General features: G+C 43.5%; 1 protein-coding gene across 2 annotated transcripts in view; it reads left to right on the forward strand.

Moving 5' to 3' along the window:
• The window catches only part of nkd2b (NKD inhibitor of WNT signaling pathway 2b), a 125,186-nt gene that overhangs the window by 75,292 nt on the left and 36,573 nt on the right, over positions 1-13,321 (forward strand). For both annotated transcript variants that reach the window (XM_080203174.1, XM_080203175.1), the window contains exon 4: positions 11,328-11,385. In XM_080203174.1, the coding sequence (XP_080059300.1) occupies positions 11,328-11,385 (58 nt within the window). The remainder of the gene's footprint in view (positions 1-11,327; positions 11,386-13,321) is intronic.

Here is a 13,321-nt window from a genome sequence, read left to right on the forward strand (position 1 = left end):
GTTCCCTTTCATGAACTTGGGGGGAGAAGTCAGTCTACAGGACGAGATTGATGACGGAACTTGACTGTTCGGTTTGACTGCTGTCTCTTGCAACACGAGCAGAGATTGCTCAAACATTTTCCACTATATATTTTTGGAAATTTCATCACTACATTTCCAGACAGGGTGAGGTGCTGTGGTGACCTTGCTGTAATTCAATTTGAACAACATCCCTCGGGGGGGTGGGGGGGGGGGAAGTTTTGCAGTAATAAATTTCACTCCGTCCTGTGGATGAAAGATTGCAAAATGAAATTGGGAGGCTTACCTCCTCCGTTTATTTAATTTGAAACAAAAAGAGAAACACATCAAAAAGTAAATCCGTGTATGCTGGAGTTCCGGGCAAGGAGGTTGGACGGGGAAAAATGTGTGTTGTGTCTGCCTTCCATTTTAACCTCGTCCACTAATTTATAATTGGAACACTTTTTTTTCACCAAGTTTTTCAGTAAACAGGATGTGCCTTCACAATGCCTATTTTCCTTCACCCGAAAGCATGTGCCCTCTGCTCTAGAGTGGTTAAAATTGCTAAACTTGAGGCTATTTCTAGCCGCAATTTTTTTTCTCTCTCTCTCTTGGGTCGCGCATTCAAAATGATAAGTCTACGCGAGGGTCGGGACCATCCAGCCCTGGGACAAAAGTTTGGGTTAAAGCAGTGAAAGGATGCCTTTGGCTATGTTGGTCGATGGGAGAGGTGGGGGGGGGGGGCGCTGATTATTGCTATCCCGGCTGATGTTGTGCCAAGTTAATGTAGCTGCTCCTTGACTACTAAAGAGCCTCAGAAGCACTGCCAAAAGCCTTTGCATACTACACACCACTGAGACTGACCTTGTTACTTTCGCTGAGATTCGATCCAGCTGTTGCAGTGATTAAAAGCGTTTGAAGGCTGCCCAGTGCCTTGACTTGTGTTTGACGGTATGTTTTCATATGTATATTATGGTATGCATGTATGATTGGAAATCTGCTCTGTGGGAATGACTTGACATGTTGGGCGTGCTGATTGTTTAGGTAATGTGCTGTAAATAATGGGGCTGAGCTGTGAACAAAATTACATCCTCTCTCTCTCTCCCTCTCTTTTTTCTTTTCGTTCCCAAACAGCGTACTGGCCAAAAAAGCAAATTCTGGCTTTGATCACTGCTGGCGAGGGGGTGGAATGAGTGCTGGGAGGAAGGGAAATGGAAGTCGGCCAATGGGGAAAAGGCAGTTACTCCCCTGGGGCTGCTATATAAACCCCTTGGAGAGATGACGCGTTTGTGGTCCGGAGGAAAGAACTGCTGGTCGCTGAGCTACTTCCACATCTGGCTTTGTGTGCCAGACTTGCCTCCTCCCTTTTTATTTTGTTTGCAAGAAGGGAAAGAGAGAGCTCCAGATCTGGAGGTTGTAATTAAATAGCTGGCTGAGGCCCTGGCTTGAAAGAAAAGAGCATTCGGTAATAGTGGCTTAAACTGCACAAAAGGAAAGGAACGCCATGGATTTGTGTTTATCTATCACGACCTCGGGGGCGTCCCTGAACACTTCACAGCCAGTGAAGTAGGGTGGAGGTGTAATCATAGTCGTGTGTGAGTCTGTGCACAGCAAAGTTCTACCAACTGTATTAAGAGAAGTGCCCAGGATTCCCTGGGTTATTCTCTCATTCAAACGGCACTGTTTGCTCTTGTGACCACCTGAGAAGGCAGCCATGACCCTGTCTGGAAGGTGGCATCTCTCTGAGAGTGCAACATTCCCCTAGACTGCAAAAGGAACTTTGACTTAGATTTAGGGCTAGAGTGCCTGGAGTGGGACTTGAACCCACAGTGTTTAGCACCGGGGACCCAGGTTCGATTCCAGCCTCGGGTCACTGTCTGTGGAGTTTGCACTTCCTCCCTGTGTCTGCGTGGGTTTCCTCTGTACTCCAGTTCCCTCCCACAGTCCAAAGATGTGCAGTTAGGTTGATTGGCCATGCTAAATTGATCCTAGTGTCAGGGGGATTAGCAGCGTAAATGTATGGGTTTTGCGGGAATAGGGTCTGACTGAGATTGTGGTTGGTACTGATTCGATGGGCTGATTGGCCTCTTTCTGTACTGTACAGATTCTAGGACACCTCTCACCCAAGGAAGTGGGCTACTTACTGACCCAAAACTGTCAAAAATGGGCCACCTTAGCCTTCCTCCCCTCTCAAGGTTCAGTTTAATTTTGTAACTTAAGTTTTGGACTACTTGTCCAATAACTTGTTTCTTCCCTTTCTGCATTGTCTTCACTTCTCATTTACGGCAGATGTTTAGCCCACTTGGGGAAGTGTGGGTGTGTAGATTTTATCTGCTGGTCAGTCCCATCTGCAGGTAATTTTCCCACAGGCAGTGGAAGGTGGCCATTTATGAACACACAGAATGAGAGCAGGAGGAGGCTGTTAGTGCTGGGGTTATGATTCCCATTTTGTTCTAACACAAAGGACAAAAATCTTGCCCTTAATTTTCAAGATCCAGTTCTGCTGCAGTAGAATCCAGAGGCCCAATACTCTGGGCACCTAGGTTCAAATCCCATCCCAACAAATGGTGAAATTTGAATTCAATAAAAATCTGGAATTAAAAGTCTAATGTTGGCCTTGAAACCATTGCCGATTGTCGTAAAAACCCATCTGATTCAGTGATATCAGTTTAGGGATGGAAATCTGCCACTTTTACCTGGTCTGGCTTACCTGTGACTCCACAGCAATGTGATTGCCTCCTTACTGAAATGTCTGAGCAAATCACTCAGTTCAAGGGCAGTTATGGATGGGCAGTAAGTGCTGGTCCAGCCACCGATGTCCACATCCCCTTGACAAACAAAAAAAAAGTGGACTTTGAGGAGTCTGCAAAAAAATTCCAAAAAAATCATACAGTACAGAAAGAGGCCATTCAGCCCTTCATGCCTCTGTGTACACTATCCAATTAATGCCAATCACTCCTGATGTTTTTCCCTGTAACCTCTGACTATTTCCTTTCGGTTCCTATATCCAGTAAAGTGATTGCTCAGATTGAAAGACAGTCACAGGAACCAGGATTTTACTTGACATGGACTGAGTACAAGTGATTCCCTCAGGTATATAAATAAGCAGTGAAATATGGCAGAAGCCGGAAAGTGTGCAATGCGACCGATACATCTATTGCTTCTCAATAAGTATTTGGAGCTAGTGCACAATGTAAATGCAATTTTGGTATGAAATAAAATTGGCCAATAAACTAGTTTCTTTTTATAAAAAAGATGAATTTGCATCTTGACCTAGAACATTTTGGATCAGACTATAAACTCTTGTAGGATTTTGAAGTATTAAATATCTTTCAAGTCTGCATGAGACCTTATTTTTTTGTGTTTGCCTGAAGCTGTGAGCTATTTAATTTCCTTTCACTGCAGGGAGCATCAACTGAGCTGTGTTTCCTGGTATAAGATGCTTGCATTCCAAATTAACAGAACATGTATGTTCTTGTTTCAGAAGTGAATCCATGTTTTTATATTTTAAAATTGCCCAAATAAAGTAAACCTTGTGTAAATTAGGTTCCTCCTATCTGCTGAAGTTACACCCACTGTAAATTTGGAATACTATTAGATGTTTATTGAGTTGTTGATCACCAACAACTTATAATGTGCTTCTAATATAGGATCCTTACAGTGCAGGAAGAGGCCATTCAGCCCATCAAGTCTGCACCAACAACAATCTCTATCTCCATAACCCCATGTATTTACCCTGCTTGTCCCCCGACACTAATGGGCAATTTAGCATGGCCAATCCATCTAGCCTGCACATCTTTGGAATGTAGGAGGAAATCCACGCAGACACGGGGAGAGCCTGAAAACTCCACCCTGACAGTGATCCAAGGTCAGAATTGAACCTGGCTCCCTGGCACTGCGAGGCAGCAGTGCTAACCACTATGCTACCATGCCGCCTGTATGGTAAACCATTCCAAGGCAGTTCACAGGAACATTATCAAACAGAACTATACAGTGAGTCAAGTGAAGCAATAATGGACAGATGACCACTGGGAGGGGATATAAAAAGAGCATCTCAAAGGGCGAGAGGTTTAGGGAGGGTTGCAAGGTGATGGCGAAGGAAATAATTCCCTTTGCCTTTGTGGTATATGGTCAGTAGGAAGCCTGATGTTGGATGGAGCAGCATGGTTGATGAGAGTCCTTGAGCAGTAGATCTCTCCATTAGTAATATTAGAAATCTCAACTGTGACTCGAGCAATACCATTCTCGCTTCCGAGTCCCAACATTGCGAATACAAGTCCCATTCCAGCAACATCTCCCCAAAAATAGTCTGACTTTTTCATGCAGTAATGATGGTGTGTGGCGCACTCTTTCAAAAAAGACATGAACAGTTGTCCCCGGGACTAAGGAGGAATTTGGAAGTAGTGGGAGTGCGGTCAGGAAGGGATCATAGTGCCAGGGACGCATTGGAACCAGACGAAGGCAGCTTTCCCAGAGCTGGACAATAGAGAAGATTGTTCCATTGCTCAATCAATATGTTGAGTTATTGAAGTATTATTTTTGCTGGAATATAGAATATCAGCACATTAGTAGGGAAATTAAAAAGTCTTAGTCATAAGTGTTTTACAGCACAGAAAGAGGCCTTTCGGCCCATCAAGACTGTGCCAACTGAGCATCAAGCATCCATCTATTCTAACACCATTTTGCAGCACTTGATCCATAGCCTAGTATGTTGCGGCATTTGCAGACCTCTGGATATACTTCCCTGTAAAGCCATTCTGAAAGTTTCAGCATGAAGTTGGAGTTTGCCTACACTCTGCTAGTGGTTAGCAGCGCTAACCACTATGCCACCATGCTGGGTGGCATGGTGGTACAGTGGTTAGCACTGCTGTCTCGCAGTGCCAGAGACCCAGGTTCAATTCCTGGCTCGGGTCACTGTCTATGTGGAGTCTGCACGCTCTCCCCATGTCTGCATGGGTTTCCTTCAAGTGCTCCCGTTTCCCCCCTCAATCTGGTGCATTGGTCATGCTAAGTTCGCCCTCAGTGCACCCGACCAGGCGCCGGAGCGCGACGACTAGGGGATATTCACAGTAACATCATTGCAATGTTAATATAAGCCTACTTGTGACACTAATAAATAAACTTTTTTAAAAAAGTTTTTAAAAAAATACTTTTTCTTCTGGGAACAAGTACAGAGAATGTGCCAGGAGGATGTTTATGGAGCTCGCAGGTCACCCAGGTTATCTTTTGCTAAGATAGTGTTATCAGATCTGCGACTTCCGGCCCTCCGCTCGCACCCCCTGTCTATCCGCGGGCATCCGTCCAGGAGGCTGTGTTGTATAGGAAACACTGCACTGAGTGAGCGCGCACAGTGTTCTTGCCGACCTGTTGACTGAAATGAGTGACTCATAAAGGTTACCTTTCCGAGAGGAAGTGTCGGAACAAAGCTCTGTAGTGTTTCTGACTCCGTGGGGATGAAAAGGGGAGGCTTCCTGCTGATGGGAGTTGTTGTGGATTTGGGGCTGATGTCACCTGGTCCTTTTTTCTTCCCCTCCCAGCGATGACAGCTGCTCGGTAACCCGACTCCACTTGAAAGGCTGGCAATGGTAGAGTTGAAAGGTGATCGGCAAGTAACTCCACAGATCTTGGGAAAAATCAACTGGCTCGCTCTCTCTCTCGCTTGCTTCTGATTTTTGATTTGTGCATGCATTAAATAAATCAGGGGAGGTCATTTTCAAAACCAGCAAAGCTCCGTTACATAAAGCTTTCCTGAAAGTAATCTCTCCGTTTGTCTCTGCGATTAGAATCTCTCCATTTGAATGGTTTGTACTGGACACACCAGTCACTGATGTTAAGCAATGCTGACGTGAGGGGAGTTCAGAAAAAAGACTGGAGCTCCTGATCAGCTAGTTATGTCATCCATATTTGAGCGCACAGCCAGAAATTCAAAGGTACCACACATTTGAAATAAACAGGCTAAAAAGAAGAAAGAAAATTGAGAAGGAACATTGACCAGGACCAAATGTAAAACAATGTCATCCAACTCTCAATGCCTGAGCTCTTTTAACCATTGTAGCTTCTATTCAGTGAGTGATTTCTCAAGCAGAAGATAAGGGCACAGAATTGGGCCATTTGGCCCATCAAGACTGCTCTGCCATTCGATTATGGTTGATATATTTCTTAACCTCATTCTCCTGCCTTTTCCCCATAAACTTCACTGTATCCATGTGGCAATAAATCGAATCTAACCTTTGATCCCTTTATCAATCAAGAACCTATTTATCTCTGGGTCATTGAGTGTATTAAGACAATCTCCACAGCTACCTGTGGCAACGAGTTCCACATTCACCATCTTCCAGCTGAAGAACTTCCTCCTCACCTCGGTTCTAAAGGGTCATAGAAGTTTACAACATGGAAACAGGTCCTTCGGCCCAATTTATCCATGCTGCCTTTTTTTTAAACCCCTAAACTAATCCCAATTGCCCACATTTGGCCCATATCCCACTAACCCATGTAACTGTCTAAATGCTTTTTAAAAGACAATCCTACCACTTACAGTCAACTTCTACATTTAGTCTGGATTTTTTTTTATATACTACAACAGTAACATCAAAGGGCAGGAGTTGTCCCTTTACTCTGAGGCTGTACCTTCAGATCCCATCCTTTCCTACTAATGGAAACATCTTCCCCACGTCCACTTTATGTAGGCCTTTCAGCATTCTGTAAGTTTCAATGAGATCCCCCTTTGCCCTTTTAAACTTCCTCGCATACAAACCCAGAACATGAACATCTTCCTATGTTGAACTGCAGACATGAACAAGATGCAGAAACGTGGATGGTCATTTTTGCAATAGTGAGATGGCAGACTGTTCTACATCAATTTCCATTAACGTTCATCGACATAGAAGTTGGGTACAATGCAAGACTGGTGGCTGATTCATCATCTTCATTTGCCAACTTGGTTCAGTCAGTTCTCTGAATCTTAAGGTTGTGGTTTCAAGTCACACTTTTGAACATTTAATCCAGCCTGCCTCCAGTTCGGAGAAAATGCTATAACGTTGGAGGTACGTCTTTTGGATGAGCCACTAAATCTTGGGTTGATGTAAAAGATCCTGTGCGATGGCACAGTGGTTAGCGTTGCTGCCTCACAGCGATAGGGAACCAGGTTCGATTCCCACTTAGATCACTGCCTGTGCAGAGTCTACAAGTACTCCCAGTGTCTGTGTGGTTTTCCTCTGGGCGCTCTGGTTTTCTCCCACATTCCAAAAATGTGCAGATAAGGTGAATTGGCCATGCTAAATTGACCCTAGTGCCAGGAAAATAGCAGGGTAAATAGGTGGGGTTACGTGAATAGGTCATGGGTGGGATTGTGGTTGGTGCAGACTCGATGGGCTGTGAAAATCCCTTGGGCGCCACACTCTTGTTCAGGTACACTGAGGGAGAATTTATCATGGCCAATGCCCCTAACCAGCACATCATTTGTACTGTGGGAGGAAACCGGAGCATCTGGAGGAAACCCACACAGGCATGGGGAGAACATGCAAACTCTGCACAAACAGTGACCCCAGCTGCGAATCGAACCTGGATCCCTGGCATTGTGTGGCAGTGTTGCTAATCACCGTGCTGCCCAATGCTCTAGTAGATGCACGATGGGCTGAAATGCCTCCTGCTGGATTGCACAATTGCACCATTACATGTCGTGTCATATAACTTTTTCTTTCAAGCTGCAACGAGCCCCAATTGTTCTAACCATATGAGAAATGTTGAGTTGTTTATTCATTAAACATTGTTGTGTTTTATGCTTGGTGCCACTCAATTGTGCAGGACGGGGGAGGGGAGGGGTGAGCAAACAGCAGGAAACAAGGCATCTATCCAGTGTTCAGTCTCCCTTAAGCCCCATAATATTCCTAAAAAATCTATGAATTTTATTAACCAGTTACTAGCATGTATTTAGGGACAGGCTTACCAAATGTCTAATTCAGAACTTTTAAAATGAATCATGACTCTTTTAATTAAACGAGATGCAGTCCAGTTATAACAACAGGGAAATATCATAAATCAGAACTAGTCTTTTTGTCCGCCTTGACTGCTTTGTGGCTAAACCATCAAGATTTACTTTGATAACCTTATTCTTTATTCTTAATTTTTACCAAAGCTTGGTAAAGCTTATGGGTTTGTGGGGTGGCACAGTGGTTAGCACTGCTGCCTCGCAGCGCCAGGGACCTGGGTTCGATTCCCGGCTTGTGTTACTGTCTGTGTGGAGTTTGTGCATTCTCCCCGTGTCTGCGTGGGTTTCCTCCTGGTGCTCTGGTTCCCTCCCACAATCCAAAAGACATGCTGGTTAGGTGCATTGGCCATGCTAAATTGCCCCTAAGTGTCACCGAACAGGTGCTAGAGTGTGGCGACCGGGGGATTTTCACAGCAATTTCATTGTAGTGTTAATGTAAGTTTACTTGTGACACTAATAAATAAACTTCTAAAACTTTAAAGGACAGATTTGTTCACTTGTCTGCGACAAAACGTTTTTACTCAGCCCAAAAGTGCTCATTTCTGTGTGCGTGTGTAAATCCTGGTGCATCTCTGAGAATTCCTGATCAATGCCAGCTGCTTCCCAGTAGATTAGGAATCTGTACACCTCCCCCTCTGCCTTTAAAGGTTTTCAGCTGTATCGCAGATGATTCACGATGGTGCTAATAGACGAGAAGGTGTCTGAGAAATGTCAGGTCTGCTTTAGAGGGACAGGGGGGAGAAATCTCCTGGATATTGGCTGGGTTGAACTGAAGCAAGCTACACTGACACTCGTCAGAAACAGTGAGCCCCATTAGAGGTCAGAAAGGGAGATTACCGCCTTTCTCGGATTTCACTGGGTAGCTTTAACTCCACAGGCAAGAATAATCGATTGAATGAATGAGTTACAGGTGCAGATTCCAGAGTCGGGGGTGGGGGGGGGGTGAAAAATTTTTGAGCTATCATTAACTTGAGAACTGTTTCAGATTCAAAGGTGAGGTTTGAGGAGATTTGATTTGTTATTGTCGCATATACTGGGATACAGTGTAAAGTATTGTTTCTTGTGCACTTAAAAATGGGTAGCACAATGGTTAGCACTGCTGACTCTCAGCACCAGGAGCCTGGGTTCGATTCCCGGCTTGGGTCACTGTCTGCGTGGAGTTTGCACGTTCTCCCCATATCTGCGTGGGGTTTCCTCCAGGTGCTCCGGTTTCCTCTCTCAGTCCAAAGATGTGCAGGTTAGGTGAATTGGCCATGTCCCTCGATGTACCCGAACAGGCACCAGAGTGTGGTGACTAGGGAATTTTCACAGTAACTTAATTGCAGTATGAACGTAAGCCTACTTGTGACTAATAAATAAACTTTACTTTAAACTGTAATGGCAAAACATATCGTTCATGAAGTCCATAGGGGAAAAGGAAAGAATAGGGTGCAGAATATAGTATCGCGGTTACAGGTATGGTGAAGAAATAAAGATCAGTTTCACGTACGATAGGACCATCCAAAAAGCAGGGAAGAAACTGTTCTTGAATCGGTTGGTACGGGTCCCAGAGGATGCACTGTTTTTGCTTAAATTTCTGTAAATTTACAGATACATTTGAGGGGACTAAAGGGGTGAAGTGTATGTAGATTTGCTGAAGGAGGAGATTCCTGTGAAGGCTTAAATAAGTTGGGCCAAATGGCGAGTCTCTGTATTGGCAATTGTGCAAGTTGCAAATGGGGAATGTTTTCAATCTGACCCATCAGTTATGCAGAAATTCCTTTCTGCCCATCATCAGAGAATGTTCCTCCTCTGTCTTTATGTTCTGGTGTCTTTACATTCTAGGTAGATGGTTCCAAACCCATCTCTGATACAAGCTCTATTCTGTGACTTCCCTAAATATTGTTTGTACAGTACACCCAAGTGTCCTGAAGGTATGGTCAGTGGCAAGTCCAAAAAAATCAGGAATGCAGAGAGGCCAAAATTGGAGAAGAGGATCAAAACCTACGGGTTTAGATATACAAATCTTTAAAAAAAAGGAAATAAATCTGTTTAAAAATGTTGATAAATCTGTTTATCGAACAAAACAGTTTTGCAAGTAGGATCACAAAATTAATGTTAAACCTGCAGAAATCATTGGTCATAGCAGACTTAACAAGCTGTCCAGGTTGGTTGTCTAGTGGACAAGCTACAGATGAGGTTTATCAAAATGGCCGGGTTTAGTTATGGAGAGACACGGAGAATCTTCAGAATGAAGAAGGCTATGGGGAAGTCAGATGGAGGTGCACAAAATGACGTGAGACTCTCAGCAGGTTAAAATGGGGGAAGAAAATTAATTGAACATCTGACCCAAAAGATTGAGAGAATGGGTTGGAAAATGTTCTTATCTGGTGACATATGACCATGGAAATGCCTGACCAAAAACATTTGGGAAATGATCCTTGGAATGGAGAGCTTGTCATATGAGGAACGGTTGCGGACTCTGGATCTACACTTGGAGCTTAGAAGGATGAGGGGGGGATCTTATTGAAACTTAAAAGAAACTGTAAGGACTGAATAGAGTGGACGTGAAGAGGATGTTTCCACTAGTAAGAAAAACTAGAACCAGAGGGAATAGCCTCAGACTAAAGGGACGATCCTTTAAAACTGAGATGAGGTGGAATCTCTTCAACCAGAGAGTGGTGAATCTGTGGAACTCTTTGCCACAGAGGGCTGTGAAGGCCAAGTCATTGAGTGTCATTAAGACAGAGACAGATAGGTTCTTGAATAAGGGGATCAGGGGCTAAGGAGAAAAGTCAGGGGAATGGGGATGAGAAAAATATCAGCCATGATTGAATGGTGGAGCAGACTTGATGGGCCGAGTGGCTTAATTTGGCTTCTATATCTTATGGGAGTCAGAACAGTGTGTAAAATAGAAATGGACAAAGAAAATTGATTGATAAGATTTTGGGTGGGGGTGCTATATTGTAGCAGGGAGAAAGACCAGGGGACTCGTACTAAGACTTTTGAAGAACAAGTGTGTTGAGCTGGAAATCTCCCATTTGCAGTGTACAGTTCTGTGTAAAGAAGTGCCCACGTACAGCCAGTAAAATGACCCACCTGTGTTTGTAGAATATTCTTCTTTTCCAAAATAAAAATTTAGAGGTTAAGTGTGTCCTTTCATGCAATTCCTCTTGAACGGTGGGATTGCATTTTGATGTTTAAAGCTGCAAAGTACTTAATGGGACCTGTTGCCACTTTTATCTGCGGCCCTCTGTTCAAGGAAGTGCTTATCCTTTTGTGTTAATGACTCATTGACTCGAGATTCCTTCCTATTCAACCACATCTGTTCCTTGTCTGTAATAGATTTCTTTCTCTCTTGCAGGAGCTATTGAGTGCTGAACTGAAAGGACAATTCCTTGATGACCAGTGCCCCCTGGAGGGTGAGTACAGAATGAAATATATAGCTGCTTCTTTTGTGGAGTTAAAATGGGAATCTACAAGTGCTGGAAATCCCAGAATTTTCCAAATAGCCAGCAAATGTTTAACTGGTGAACCGATATCTAGATAGTTGATTATTTTGCGTGGGTTTGTCTGTCAGAATTCTCATGTGCCAATGAAGGCTCTCAGTCAAAATGAATAAGCCATCTTTCTCTGAGACTCCTCCAACACATTGCATTTGTTTAACATCATCACTCCTTTTTTAAAAAAACATCCTCAGGTGCTTCACAGGAGCATTTTTTTTTAATCGTGATGAAATCTAGTCTTGCTTTGAAGCTGAACTTGAAAACATAAGAACTAGGAGCAGGAGTAGGCCCCACGAGCCTGCTCCGCCATTCAATAAGATCGTGGCTGATCTTTTCGTGGACTCAGCTCCACTTGCCCGCCAGCTCACCATTACCCTTAATTCCTTTACTGTTCAAAAATGTATCTATCCTTGCCTTAAAAACATTTAATGAAGTAGCCTCAACTGCTTCACCGAGCAGGCAATTCCATAGATGCATAACCCTTTGGGTGAAGAAGTTCATCCTCAACCCCATCCTAAATCTGCTCCCCCTTATTTTGAGGCCATACCCCCTAATTTTAGTCTCACTTGCCAGTGGAAACAACCTCACTATTTCTACCTCACCTATTCCTTTCATAATCTTATGTTTCTATAAAATCTCATCTCATTCTTCTGAATTCCAATGAGTATAGTCCCAGTCTGCTCAGTCTCTCCTTGTAAACCAACCCTCTCAACTTCAGAATCAACCTAGTGAATCTCCTCTGCACCCCCTCCAGTGCCAGTATATCCTTTCTCAAGTAAGGAGAGCCAAAACTGTACACAGAACTCCAGGTCTGGCCTCACCAGTACAGCTAGAATATAACCTCCCTGTTTTTAAATTCCATCCCTCTAGCAATGAAGGACAAAATTCCATTTCCCTTTTTAATTACCTGCAGCACCTGCAAACCAACTTTTTGTGATTCATGCACAAGGACATCCAGGTCAGTGGACACAAGCCAAGTCTATCCAACCTATCCTCCTCAGACAACCCATCCATTCCAGGCATAGTCAACCTTCCTGAACAACATCTAATGCATTTACATCCTTTCTTATATAAAGTGACCAACACTGTACACCGTATTTCAGATGCGGTTTCAGTAGTGCTCTGTGTAACCTCCGCACTGTTGCATCCAATTCCCCTTGTAATAAATGAGAACATTCTATTAGCTTTCCTAATTACTTGCCGGACCTGCACACTAATCTTTTGTGATTCATGTACTAAGATATCCAGATCCCTCTGCATCTCGAACCTGTGCAATCTCTCTCCATTTAGATAAATATGCTCCCCTTTCATTCTTCCTGCCATAATTGACAACACATTTTCTGCCAGATCTTTGCTCACTCATTTAACCTTTCTTTTTGCCCTTTGTAGCCTTTTTCCCATCTTCACAGATAACTTTTCCAATTTATCTTTGTCATTTCTCACTTCCAATCCCTCCTAAATGTCCTGTACCCCTCAACATGCAGGTCCTAATCAATGTCCTCCTGCACTCATGTCTCCCTAATGTCCATTAAATCATACTGATTTATTTCTAAGTGCACACTCAGTTCATCTGTTTGGATTTGAATGCTTCATGCATTCAGATTTATAGCTTTTAGTTTTATCCTTTTAATCTTTTCAAAACCTCAAGTCTCACCAGATGATGTACTCTTTATCCATTCCTGTCAGAGTCTGTTTTTCATTTCCATAATAATACCTTTCCTCTTTTGCTTTTGTCCCTACTTTTTGATTTACCACATTTTCCCAGATTTGATTGACTAACTATTTAGTTTAAAACTTTCTCTACTCTCCTCGTCAAGCGGCTCACGTGGACACTGATCCCAACATGGTTCAG

This window comes from Carcharhinus amblyrhynchos, chromosome 2 (genome assembly GCF_965287045.1).
Source record: "Carcharhinus amblyrhynchos chromosome 2, sCarAmb.v2.hapA, whole genome shotgun sequence".
In the NCBI taxonomy this organism is placed as follows: domain Eukaryota; kingdom Metazoa; phylum Chordata; class Chondrichthyes; order Carcharhiniformes; family Carcharhinidae; genus Carcharhinus; species Carcharhinus amblyrhynchos.